This window comes from Cygnus atratus, chromosome Z (genome assembly GCF_013377495.2).
Source record: "Cygnus atratus isolate AKBS03 ecotype Queensland, Australia chromosome Z, CAtr_DNAZoo_HiC_assembly, whole genome shotgun sequence".
Lineage (NCBI taxonomy): Eukaryota > Metazoa > Chordata > Aves > Anseriformes > Anatidae > Cygnus > Cygnus atratus.
This window is the reverse complement of record NC_066396.1, coordinates 80,997,703-81,010,308: the sequence shown is the minus strand read 5'-3', so window position 1 is coordinate 81,010,308 and position 12,606 is coordinate 80,997,703. Positions and strand designations below refer to the sequence as shown.

The 12,606-nt window shown below is 37.0% G+C and overlaps 1 protein-coding gene across 1 annotated transcript in view; it reads right to left on the bottom strand.

Annotated features, from left to right (window-relative positions):
- The window catches only part of ADGRV1 (adhesion G protein-coupled receptor V1), a 293,879-nt gene that overhangs the window by 222,842 nt on the left and 58,431 nt on the right, over positions 1 to 12,606 (bottom strand). Inside the window, 9 exon segments of the mRNA XM_050716548.1 lie at positions 282 to 463; positions 658 to 902; positions 2,111 to 2,326; positions 3,309 to 3,524; positions 4,481 to 5,090; positions 8,230 to 8,369; positions 9,730 to 9,810; positions 11,421 to 11,550; positions 12,207 to 12,409. Of these exon segments, the coding sequence (XP_050572505.1) occupies positions 282 to 463; positions 658 to 902; positions 2,111 to 2,326; positions 3,309 to 3,524; positions 4,481 to 5,090; positions 8,230 to 8,369; positions 9,730 to 9,810; positions 11,421 to 11,550; positions 12,207 to 12,409 (2,023 nt within the window).

The window sequence follows — 12,606 nt, the reverse complement described above, 5'->3', positions numbered from 1 at the left end:
GCAGGTTTAAATGATTTGATGATTAAACGGACAAAATGAATAGTACACTGTGTACGCAGAGTTTACATTGTGCATTTCAATGTATACTACGTTTAAGTAATTTATGTAATAAGCAGACATCCACTTCAAAAACAATGTGTTCGAAATGAAAATATGTTGAGATGGCAGACCAAAGAATTGATGCACATATTTTTATGAGAGGAGCATGAAATTTGACATTATAGTGAAAACAAAAGTGAAGAATAAATTGTAATTATAAATAAAGCAAACATTATACAAACCTTCGCCTGACTGTTATGTTTGCCAGCAAATTTCTTTCTAGTGGCTCCTGAACTCGATATAAGGATTGATGAAAGAAAACTGTGCCATAAGGATTATCATTGGCAGGTATTATAATACTTGCCACACCATCTAATCCAATAGCACCACCACTGGAGGCCTGAGTTAATTCTACACGGACAATCTCAAAGAGAAGAAAAGAAAAAGAAATTATGCAGCTAGACAATTTGTGTTTTTTCTAACAATAATTACAAGCAAAGTATAACATGAAATTCTAGCACCTTCCTGCTGCAACATTTCTTGTTTTCCATCATACATATTTCTAGAACAAGTCAAAATTAATACCATCTTCAAGGAAGATGTAAGTGCTTGACTTACTTCTTCTATTTCTGGAACATCATCAGCCAGGATTTCCAATAGTAGCATCTGAAAGGCTTCCCCAGGGGCAAAAGTAATATTGCCTGAGGCAACCTGCAAGTCCTCATCAGCAGGGTGTCCACCAATGGTAGCAACCCACTCAACAGTAACGTTACCAAGTGTCCCAGCGTTGCGGATTACTGGCAGATTTATGGGTACTGATCCAGATTCAGGCTCCTCCACAGTAAATTCAGTCATCTGGAACACTGAAGTGCAGCACAAAGAGGTGTATTTCATTAACAGTAATATTTAAAATAAAAATACCATCCTAGTTACTGAATTATATATTTTATTTCACTTGATTGCATTCATTTGCACAAGTAAAAAAATGTTAATCAGGTTTAAACTTCAAATTGAACTTTCAGTATCATTACTTTTTATCTGCAAAGAAAATTGGCATGAAAATTCAGCCCACACCCAAGAGTTTATTCCAACGTATCCATTGTTCAAGGCTAGCCATGATCTAAGTTTTTAGAAGATGGTCAGAAGGTAATTTTTCCCAGTGAGGAAATTTTTTATCATTTTTTATGTCACTTATGGAAAAAATGTGTCAACATATTCCATCTAAAGTGTTTCAAATATAAGTCTTTCTTGTATAAAATCTTTAGTTGTTAAGAATGAAGTTAATGAATTATCCATGTGGAATTATTTACTTTTGTCAATCTCCTTTACATTTTGCTGATAAAATGGAATAACTGAAATAAAGTAGGGTACTAAAGGGAGAAAGAGTAAGTCAAATAAAATGGCTGGAAAACATAAACCAGAAATACTGAAATGAATTAAAAAAAATAAATAGAAAAGATAAATTTCTAAAATGTCTTTACATTTTTGAAATTACCATTTTTTTCTCAAACCCTGTGTAATGAAACTATTTTTGGAAAGTGTCCACAATCCATTTTATTGATAATGACAGAAAGAAGAAAAACTACAATAACTAATGACCAGAACATACAAGAATGCAATTTAATTCATATTTGTACTTTCCAATTTCCCCAGATATTTAAACCTGCTTTGCCTGATTATTTTGTAAAAAAATGACACTGCACTATCTAAACAGGTTTTGGCATGTCAACTTAAGCTTCAAGCTATTGCAGAAATGCAACATTTAGAATAGATAAAAAAATACAAATTAAATTAAAATCCATCCCCATTAGGAGACTCCAAAATCCACCTTCGTCTCACAAAATCTTGATATATAAGTTGACTGAATGCTTCAATTTCGCTATATAAGGGCACCATTCGCCCTTAATTACACGTTTTAATTTAGTTTATCTTATTTTGTCCTTTACTGTGTTCATCCAGACTTCCCTTTTTGTATTCTGAAAATTTTTATTCCATTGCCCAGTAATAACTCACCCACAAATCAGCAGATTGCTACTGGAGAAGAGAAAATATGCAAATAAGACTCATTTACCAAAGGATCCAAATGGGTCATCAGAAGCCTCAATGGTTATGATTGCCCTTGTCAAAGATCCAAGCAAGGCTCCTCCTGTTGTTTGATTCAGCAGCTGAACATAAAAGGACTCCTCAACTTCAGGATTGATATCATTAATTATATAAATTGGCACAACTTTACTTGTTTCTCCTTCTAGTAAGACAACATCTGATGAGGCTACACTGTAGTCCTCACCTAGATTTGTACATGAAAAAATAACAAAACAATAAAAACACAGAAGAATATTAAGGCATTCTGGTTCATTATGAAACATCACTAATGTTTATCAGCACTAATATTTATCTGTTCTTTTTGCAGTCCCTTGTGTTCATATGTTGGTGTGGTTTTTTGTGTTTTTTTTTTTTTTCTTTATCTTCATACCCAGGAAATACAATTTTTTATTTCCTACTGCCTTTTAGATATCTGGATGGATGAAAATAAATTTCATCTTGGCCAAAACAAGAGTTTACACTGTCTGTCCAAGAAGCAATTACAAAAGGTCCATTATTATCTTCCATTGAGAAGATCACACTACTGAGACATTTCTATATTTGATTTCTGATAGTTGTCTGGCTTTCCAAGAGATAAAATGAAACAGAAGTACCTTTTTCAAAGGAGATTTTACTAAAGGACATAAGGTTGCTCCTTTCCTCGTGGAGCTTTTCAAGGATCACCTGAGAGCTTTACCTTTCATTTGGAAAGTGAAAGTCTTCTTGAATTGTGCTTAACTTTTGTCTGTTTCACAGATGAGTCACCAGCTCTCAATTTCCCTCCAAGAAACTCAAATAAGCCATGCATGGCAGGTTGAAATATGTACAAAGGACTAAGTAGTAGCTATATATACTACTACAGGATTTTTTATTGTATTTTCTCTTTTTGAGAAAGTGAGTGGCCACCAGGGAAACAAACAGCCAATTCCTTTCCTTAGTTTTCTTGCTAGATTCTTCAGTGATGATATCTTTGAGCTTTTTTAAATTTGATGTAAGGTCTCTTCTATAGGTCCTGGATTCCTGTCTCCTAAGTACACTCAGTAAATATCTCACACTTTGGTATTTTTTCTACTTGTTTTACTAGACTGCATTCAATACACACTTGTTTGCTTTGGTTACTCGAAGCATACAGTATGCTCTTTCTGGTTTAACACAGAATGTGTATTTCTGCTATTTTGATTTCTTACCAGCTGTTGCAGTTATTGGCATAGCTTTGAATTTCACAGAAACATCTGCAAAAATTCCCCCAGTTCTGGTCACGTTAATGATTGGTCCAACATAATTTTCAGCAACTCGCACAGCTGAAGCTGAAAGCTGAAGTGTTCCAAAAGCATCATCATTGGCATTGATAATTACATGAGCTATAGTCTCACCCACTGATCCAAGACGAGGAGAATTTACAACTGAAATATAAAAAAAAAACACTCTTAGAGCAAGCCTGAAATGCCTCCTATATATAGCTATACAGTTCATATACATACACCTGAGTTTAGTGGCTGGCCACTACTAGCTTTCAACAAAATTTTCATTTTAGATTTGGACAAAATATAACTACAAACTGCACGAACATACTTTTGGTGTTTGAATTATATTATGTCAGAAAATCCACATTTTTACTAACTTATTATTCTACCCTGCTGTGGAGCATACAAAACACCAGTTCTTTGAAGAGGTGAGGTACTAGCAAAATTACTCATTTATTTGTCCGTAGGACAATAGAATTTTACACTAGCAATGATGAACTATAAGTAACCTTTCAGTTTCCCAGTAGAATTATTTGTAGTGTTTCCCTTAAAATCAAGATTAATGTGGGAGAGGCATGGGGGAGAGGGAAGGGAAATTAGGCATGCCAAGAAGCTCTTAAGCATAAATAAGGCTGTAATGACCTGAATTTATCTGAATAAGGGATCTGGCAAACATCCTCTACACTAAAAATCCAGCATGAAGCTGCAATTCTACACCACTTTATGTTTAAAAGGCTTTTTTGGCTTTCAGTAAGTGCAACTAGCTTATTTCCTATCATTGTGCTTTACAGAAACAACAGGTGAGCAGGTATTAGCACACAAAACCAATACAGTAATACAGTTGGCCTAAAATGCCTGGGATAAAGCAGATGCAGAAGGGAGAAAGAAATGTCCACCCCTGACAAAATTTTGTGGTAAAGGAAATATATGCTGACACACAGAATCTTCATACCTAATGTGAGGCATTCTGACATATAACTTACAGGATTCTTAACTATACAGAGTTAGGCAGAGGTAAAATTTTACTGTAATTTCAATTGCTGCATTTTATCCTATTAAATATAAATATTAGCCTACATATTTAAGCTTTTGGTTTACATATGAAAGACACTTACTTGGCCGATCCTGTACTTTGTCAATCAAAACAGTATTGTTTAGCTCCACAAAAACAGATTCTGACCTCTCAGGATCATCATCATCCAAAATAGGCAAAGATATTGTGGCTTCACGTTCATTGGCTGCGAAGATCACATAACCAGTAATGGGTATATAATCTTCTCCTTGTATTGCTCTAACAACATCGGGTGGAAGAAAGGGTGACTTTTCATCATCACCTAAAGTTCTGTAGGTAACCACTACTGTACCAAGAAGACCACCAAGCCTTACTATTGTCAAGGAGATATTTTTTGTTTCTTCCTCAACTTTTATTGGTCTGTTTCTCTCAGAAAAGATGAACAGTCCATATGGATCATCATTAGCTAAAACTGTTAATGTTGCATTAGTATGATTTCCAAGACGACCACTGGACACATTGATGATCAAAACTGAAAACAACTTATCCAGTTCAGGCACGTCGTCAGGAGAAACTTGTATGGTAATATTTGCTCTCACTTGGCCAACATCAAATGTTACATTCCCATATGCAGAGACCAGGTCTTCCGTAAGATCACAGACTATGACCCAATACAGAGTCACCTCAGACAGGGCCCCGTGAGTTCTCACAACCTAAGTGGAAAACACAAAGATTTATGTATTTCTTTGTACTATAAGAAAGAACATACAAGTGTAAAATGGCATACAGTAAAGTCATAGAATCACAGAATACCCTGAGTTACAAAAGATCCACAGGGATTATCGGGTCCAACACCTGACTCCACACAGGACCACCCAAAATCAAATCGCATGTCTGACAGAGTAGTCCAAATTCTTCTTGAACTCCGGCAGCTCAGTGCTGTGACCACGTCCCTGGGGAGCCTGTCCCAGTGCCCGACCACCACTGGGTGCAGAACCTTTCCCTAACACCCAGCCTGACCCTCCCCTGTCCCAGCTCCATGCCGTTCCCTCGGGTCCTGTCACTGTCCCCAGAGAGCAGAGCTCAGCGCCTGCCCCTCCGCTCCCCTCGTGAGGGAGCTGCAGGCCGCCATGAGGCCTCCCCTCGGCCTGCTCTGTTCTGGGCTGAACAAACCAAGGGACCTCAGCCGCTCCTCATACTTCTTGCCCTCTAGACCCTTCACCACCATAGTAGCCCTCCTTTGGATGCTCTCTAATAGTTTATGTCCTTCATATATTGTAGCACACAAAACTGCACACAGTGCTCGAGGTGAGGCTTCACCAGCACAGAGCAGAGCAGGACAATCCCTTCCCTTGACCATCCAGCATTGCTGTGCCTTATACACTCCAGAACACAGTTGACCATTTTGGCTGCTAAGGCACACTGCTGGTTCATATTTCTCTTGCTGTCAAGCAAAACCTCCAGATCCCTTTCCATGAGACTGCTCTCCAGCCTCTTGTCCCCAGGCCTGTCTGTACAGTCAGGGTTGCCCCTTGCCAGGTGCAGAATCCAGCACTTCCTCGTTTAACTTCATGTGATTGGTGATTGCCTAGACCTCTAGTGTGTCAAGATTTTTCTGCAAGGCCTCTCCACCCCTAAGGGAGTCAACAGCTCTTCCTAATTTAGTATCCTCTGCAAATTTTCTTTGTATTGCATTTGAGTCCTGCATCCAGATCATCTATAAAATCACTGAAGAGAACTGGTCCCAAAATGGAGCCCTGTGGAAACTCATTAGTGACTGGCTGCCAACCTGATGTAGCCCTGTTTGCTTTAACACTTTGAGCCTGACCCATAAGCCAATTGTTCACCCATCATATTGTACAATTGCTGTATGCTTGACATTTTGTCCAGAAGGATACAGTGAGACAGTATTGAAAAATTTGCTGAAATCCGAAAAGATCACATTTATTGGCTTCCCTTGGTCAACTAGACAAGTAACTTCATCATAAAAGGACATTAAGTTAGCTAAGCAGGACTTTCCCCTGGTGAACCTGTGTTGGCTATGACCAATCATGGTCTAAAATTTTGGGTAGACCTGTGTGGTGCCAGGAGTTGGACTCGATCCGTATGGGTCTCTTCCAACTCGGGATATTCTATGATTCTAAGATTCTATGATTCAGTTGTCTTAAGATTGCACTGTCTTTCAAATGTTCTTCAGTAACTCCCTGGATAATCTTTTTTGTAATTTTACCAAGCACTGAAGTGAGACTGACAGGCCTGGAACTACCAGGGTTTTCTTTCTTACCTTTCTTGGAAACTGGGGCAACATTTGCCAGATTCCAGTCAACTGTGACCTCTCCAGATTCCAAGACTATTGAAAAATTATTGAGAGAGGTCTTGCAATGACATCAGCTAGCTCTTTCTGTATTTTGGGATTAATCCCACTGGACCCCATAGACTTATATGCATCCAGCTGGAGCAGCAAATCCTGCACAAGTTCAGAGTTGGCTGGGAGTTTATCATCATCACAGTCCTGAAATTCAGAGCTCTGGGTGTCCCCGAGCCCATCATTGGTGTTAAAGACAGAGGCAAAGAAGGCATTAACCTCTGCTTTATTGGCGTACTTATTTGTGAGGTTAGCAGCCTCAACAAGTAATAGATCAGTGTTTTATCTGCTCCTCCTTTTGCTGTTACCATACTTTAAAAAAAGCACTTTTTGTTGTCCCCCACAGTACTGGCCAGCTTCAACTCTGAGTGAACATCACCTCTGTAGTCCTTGTTCAACTGACCTTGCTTCCAATGCCCACAGATTTTCCTTTTTCACCTAAATTCTAGAATAAGATCCCTGCTCAGCCAAGCTGGCCTTCTGCCCAGCTTGCTCAACTTCTGATTCTTTGGAATCACCTGTTCCTGTGCTCTTAAGAGGTGTTACTTAACTAACCAGCACTGATGGACTCCAATACCTTCAAAAGCAGGTTCCAAGGGGACCTCACAAACTAGTTCACTGAGTAGTCTGAAGTCTGCTGTCTCCATAGCTAGGGTTGAACTTTTGCTGGCAGTTTTCCTCCTATTGCCAAAGATTTTAAACTCAGCCATCTCATGGTCACTATGGGCAGGACAGCCTCCAATCACCACTTCACCCACAAGACCCTCACTGTTTACAAGCAATAAATCTGGAGGGCACCTTTCTTAGTCAGCTCCCAGAGTAACTGTACCAAGAAGTTATTGTTAACGTGCCTCAGGAATTTCCCGTACCTGTTTGTATTGGCTGTATGGTATTCCCAGCTAACATCTGGGAAGTTGAAGTCACCCACAGGGACAAGGGCAGATGACCTAGAGATATCCCTTAGTTCATTATAGAATAATTTGGCAATGTTGTCATCCTGGCTGGGTGGTCTATAGCAGACTCCCACAACAACTTCATGTTATTGTTATAACTTATTTCCTTGTCCCTTAATCCTTACCCGGAGGATCTTAAGCATATCATTGCCAACTGCAAGCTGCACACAATCCAGCCCCTCCATTATATACAGTGCAAAGTCATTGACATGATGGGTTAAAAATAAACTAATTTTAAAAACAGTGTAATCTTTATCATCTTAGCTTTGCTGTATTTGTTGTGTCATCAGCACTTACTTTAAAATATTCATACCTCAAATGTAAACAAGTAGAAGTAAATTTAAACATATAAAACATTTTAGTTTTAAGCTGAAAGATACACTTTAGAAAGTGAAGTATAAAATGTCAAGACAAATGTACATGATAAAGTTAAGTTAAAATGCTGTAGACCTATTATAAAAATATTGCAGAATGCTCTGTAAAATAGACACAAAAGAGGACTGCATAGCAACATGAGACCCAAAACTTTCTAACCTGCAACATAATATTGCTATCTCCATCTTCAGGCTCAGTTCCATTTACCAAGAGTGACTCAGTACTGAATTCAAAGACGCCATGAGCATCATCAGAAGCCTCAATAGTCACAACGATGTGGGATGCAATTCCCAAGCTGGCTGTAAGTGCAAGTGCCAAAATGAGTTATATTTTTATACCATCTTTTCTTAAATAAAAGAAATCAGCTAAGGAAGTTTGTTACAAAAAGCACACAGAAAAGCATAACTGGAATATTTCTGCTGTTTTGCATTTTGTGGTGTGTTGTTTTTTTGTTTTTTTTTTTTTCTTTTGAAATGTGGAATAATTATCCACATGAATAAGGAACTCACTTTCAATAATGCAGTCCTGGCAGCCCTTCTATGGAACAACACTCCAAAGCAACATATAAAATGCAAATATTTTAAGAGAGGATCAAAATTAAAATTACTTGTCTAATTAAGGAAAATGAACTAGAATTTAGAGTAGGGGAGAGTTGTGTGGTAAAACACAGTGTAAGCAGTGCAGACAGGACAAAAGCAGGTACTATTTTAACTGAAGCTGGAACAAAGAAAAAGCTAGTCCAGGAAATTCTACTACTATAATGATCATCTTGTGTGAGATAACTTGCTGCTTAGAAAGAGAAAGAGCCTGGCATTTTAAAAAAATTCTGGAAACACAGAAGAGGAAACAACACTTCCCAGGAAGTTCCAAAAAGTGGTTAAACCACAGACTTACTCTCAGGTTCAAACTGAACTCCTTTGTATTTACAAATAAAACAGAAAATCAGGCTGTCACTGTGGAATAAATTATTTGATTTCGATAATGGGTGCTAACACAATATTTTCAGGTCTCTAGGGTTTAATTCAAAATCCGTCATCATCAGCGTTTCCCTCTTAGTAGGTGCTTTTGTTTTCATCTTATTTCTGCATATTGTATGTTTTTAATTTTCTCAAGATTAAATTATCTTTGTTTTCTGTATGTTGTGACAAAAATAGACTTCAAAAATGAAAAATAATCAAAGCATTCTTTTAGAAAAAAAAGAGCTAACACCACTTTTTATTAAGAGTATTTTTGAGATGCAGAGATCAAAGCATGAAGCAAGAGGCAAAAGAAAGTATCAAAACATACAGTCTGGTAATTTTTAAATTACCTTAAATTTAAAAAGTTTCTCTCCTCTTTGCTCTCCAGAAAATTTTACGGTTGTCAAACAAAGCTAATTTTTCAAACTACTTCTGAAATAACTACATTGTGTTCTATAAAAATATAGCTTTGAAGATAGAGAAGCTGTTATTTTCTGTATTACGGTTAGTATTGACTGCTGTTGAAATTAAGCCTTTTTTAAAATGGGAAAGAATGTTTTGACAGAACTCTATGATATATCTGAATGAAGCATCTCAAACCACAAACAAAATAACATTATGATAAGCTGTGTCAGTAGCGTAGTTTATGAGGGATATTACAGTTAGCATAAAGAAATAAAGATTAATCCAAAATGCTTACCATGCTGATGGACAGTTGGAAGGAAGAAATCCATGTTCCCATCACCACTACCACTGCCATCATTTCTAAAGAGCTCAGCAACTTTAAGATGACAGACATACAGATATATACACATATATACATTTATAAATTAGAGTGCAAGCAAAGAGAAATTTAAACAATTCTGGACAACAGCAAAAAAAGAGGGAAGCACTCTAGGAAGGTATCAACTTTGGTTCTGAACGTGTACAGGAGTTCTAATAAAGACTGAAAAAGATTTACATATGCCACCTCTTACTTAATTTATGACATTGGAAATAGCAATGGGAGGTCAGAATGAAAGAAAACACATACACATAGTTTTGTCTTTCCTCTCTTTCCCTCTTTGTGTCCCCATTTTGTATTTCCCCTTTCTCACTCCTAACTGAGGCTTGTCATGGAGGAATCTGAATTGGAAAAAAAAAAAAAAAAAAGGCGGGGGAGAGGATAAAGTCCCTCAAGCCCCTTATTCTAATATTTTCTCACAAAGTGAAAATGTTGGGAAAATCTGCAGAAAACTTAACTAATGGGGACTTCATAAGCTTTGTGTTTGTGTTGGAAAGGCCAAAAAGAAGGCTCATTTTAAAAAGGCTATATAGTTACTGGATTACTAAAGTTAGTTGTAAATTTTCTGTCACAACAATTTGAAAGAGAAAAGTTTGACTCCTTTTAACAAAACAACTATTCAACCAAAAAGACAAAATACGTGAAAAGTCTCAAGACTTTATCAAAAAAATCACTGAGACCATGTTGCACCATAGACCCATACAATCCTAGCAGAGAGCTGGATTAATTCAAGGAGATATGATACATCTTCCCAGAAGGGACCACACTTGCAATTTCTGAATTGTTTAAAAAATAACATCAGTTTTTAAAAAAAATCAATTTATGGCTGTCGGTGTTTCTAATTACTTTTCCCTCTAACAAGCTTTACAATCTCCCTTAAAATTTTTCTCAAATGGAAAAAAAAATCTGTAAGGTATTCAGGGGTTTATGTGGCAGCACCACTATGCTTTGCTGTCCCTTCAGACTAGCCCTTCAAACCAATAATTCTTTCAAGTGTTTGTCTTGTTCTTACAGACAGTTATCTACGAGCTACCTCTGCAGCTACAGCTCAGCAAACTCCCTATGGCCCTCAACATCCACAGCCTATTACTGCTATAATCCATTTGAACCTATGTATTGCAGTTCCTCTGATTTCACTCATGTGGAAGAAAAAACAAACAAAACAAAACAAAACAAAAAAAAACAAAACACAACACTTTGACTGTTTAGCCTTACATATTTTATATATATTCCATATTTTTGAAATGCAACGTATTGCTAATATATTTTTGCATTATTTTAGTTCTCATTCCCAACCATGAAGTTATACAAAGTGAAAAGCGGCAATTGCCTTTAGATGACCTAACAGATGGCAGTAATACACTTTCCCTAATACATGGTAATAATATACTTGCTATGGGATCTGGTTGTTTCCACCAAGGATTAAGAAAAGAACTGAGGAACAGTTCTTCCCTAAGAAAAAAGACAGCTGTATGGGGGGGGGATGTAGAGGTGCTTTTTGTTTGTTTTCAGAAATAACATAGAAAATAATGCTAAGAAAGACAAGATTTTTATGAATCAGTAGAGGTCATGAAAATACAACTAAGGGACTGATATATGTGCCTTACCTCCTCCCTCTGGGTTCAACAGCTCCACTTTAAATGTTTTTTCTAATTCAGGAATAGTATTATCAGTGATGTTAACAGTAATATACTTGTATCTTTCTCCTGTCTGAAATTCCAGTGTACCCACAACAGCCTGCAATATAAGAGCTCTTCATATTTTTGTTCAAGTCTAATGTTTTCATCCATATGAAAAAAAGAAACAGAACCTTCATTTTGTCTTTTTCAAAACATCTACTTTTCCTCACTTAAGCTTTAAAAAAAATCTGATGAATCTGTTTTACAAAAAAAAAAAAAAAGAAGAAGAATTCTAAATTGACATACTGGTGAGCATCTGCATTCATGTATATTTTTCTTATTTTTCTGTACAAATTATCAGTTGGACAAGCAAATGCAGATACATGCAGGTTATTTTGCTAGGCATATACAAATCCCAGTATGTACAAGCATAATGTTAACCTGTACATGCACTTGAATAATATAGTCTGTAACAACAGCAAAACTCACATATTGCTACACTGAAAACTCTGTTAAGAAAAAAAAAAAAAAAGTTCAAAACCAGAGGCTTTTCCTAGACAATGCAACTTACTGCAGAGAAAAGAATGGAGAAGTCACATAACGATGTATATTTTTAAGTGAATATTACATATCCATTTGCCACATCACCTTGTAAAGTAGTCTTTTTGTGAAAGAATCATAGCTGGGCTAGAGTAGTAAAACTGAAGGCTATCTCCACGATAAGTAACTCTAATTAATTCCAAAACAATTATACCACCTTGGCAATTGCCATACCTGATAATCTTTGGGACTGAAAGCTGTGACTGGCACTGTTCTGTATTCCACCAGAACTGTTCCAAGAAGGCCTTGTGCACGAACTACCAGTAATCTGACGTGTCCAACTTCTTCTTTAATAGTAATATAGGGCACAGAAGAGGCTGGAAGAATCATTTTATCACCTGGCTGAGGAGGTGGCCCCACAGAGAACTGGAGCAGACCTGGAAGACAAGAATTACTACTTACATGGCTTTCCATAACAAATTTTAAAGATGATAAACAATTTAAATAAAGTGATTGATAATGTATCTTGTGATGGTTCTGAAATTAAAAACCACATATACCAGTATACCCTTAAGCCTCAATCACACTATTTCCAGAGATGTGCTGTGTGCCTTACCCTCTCTCACTGATATTC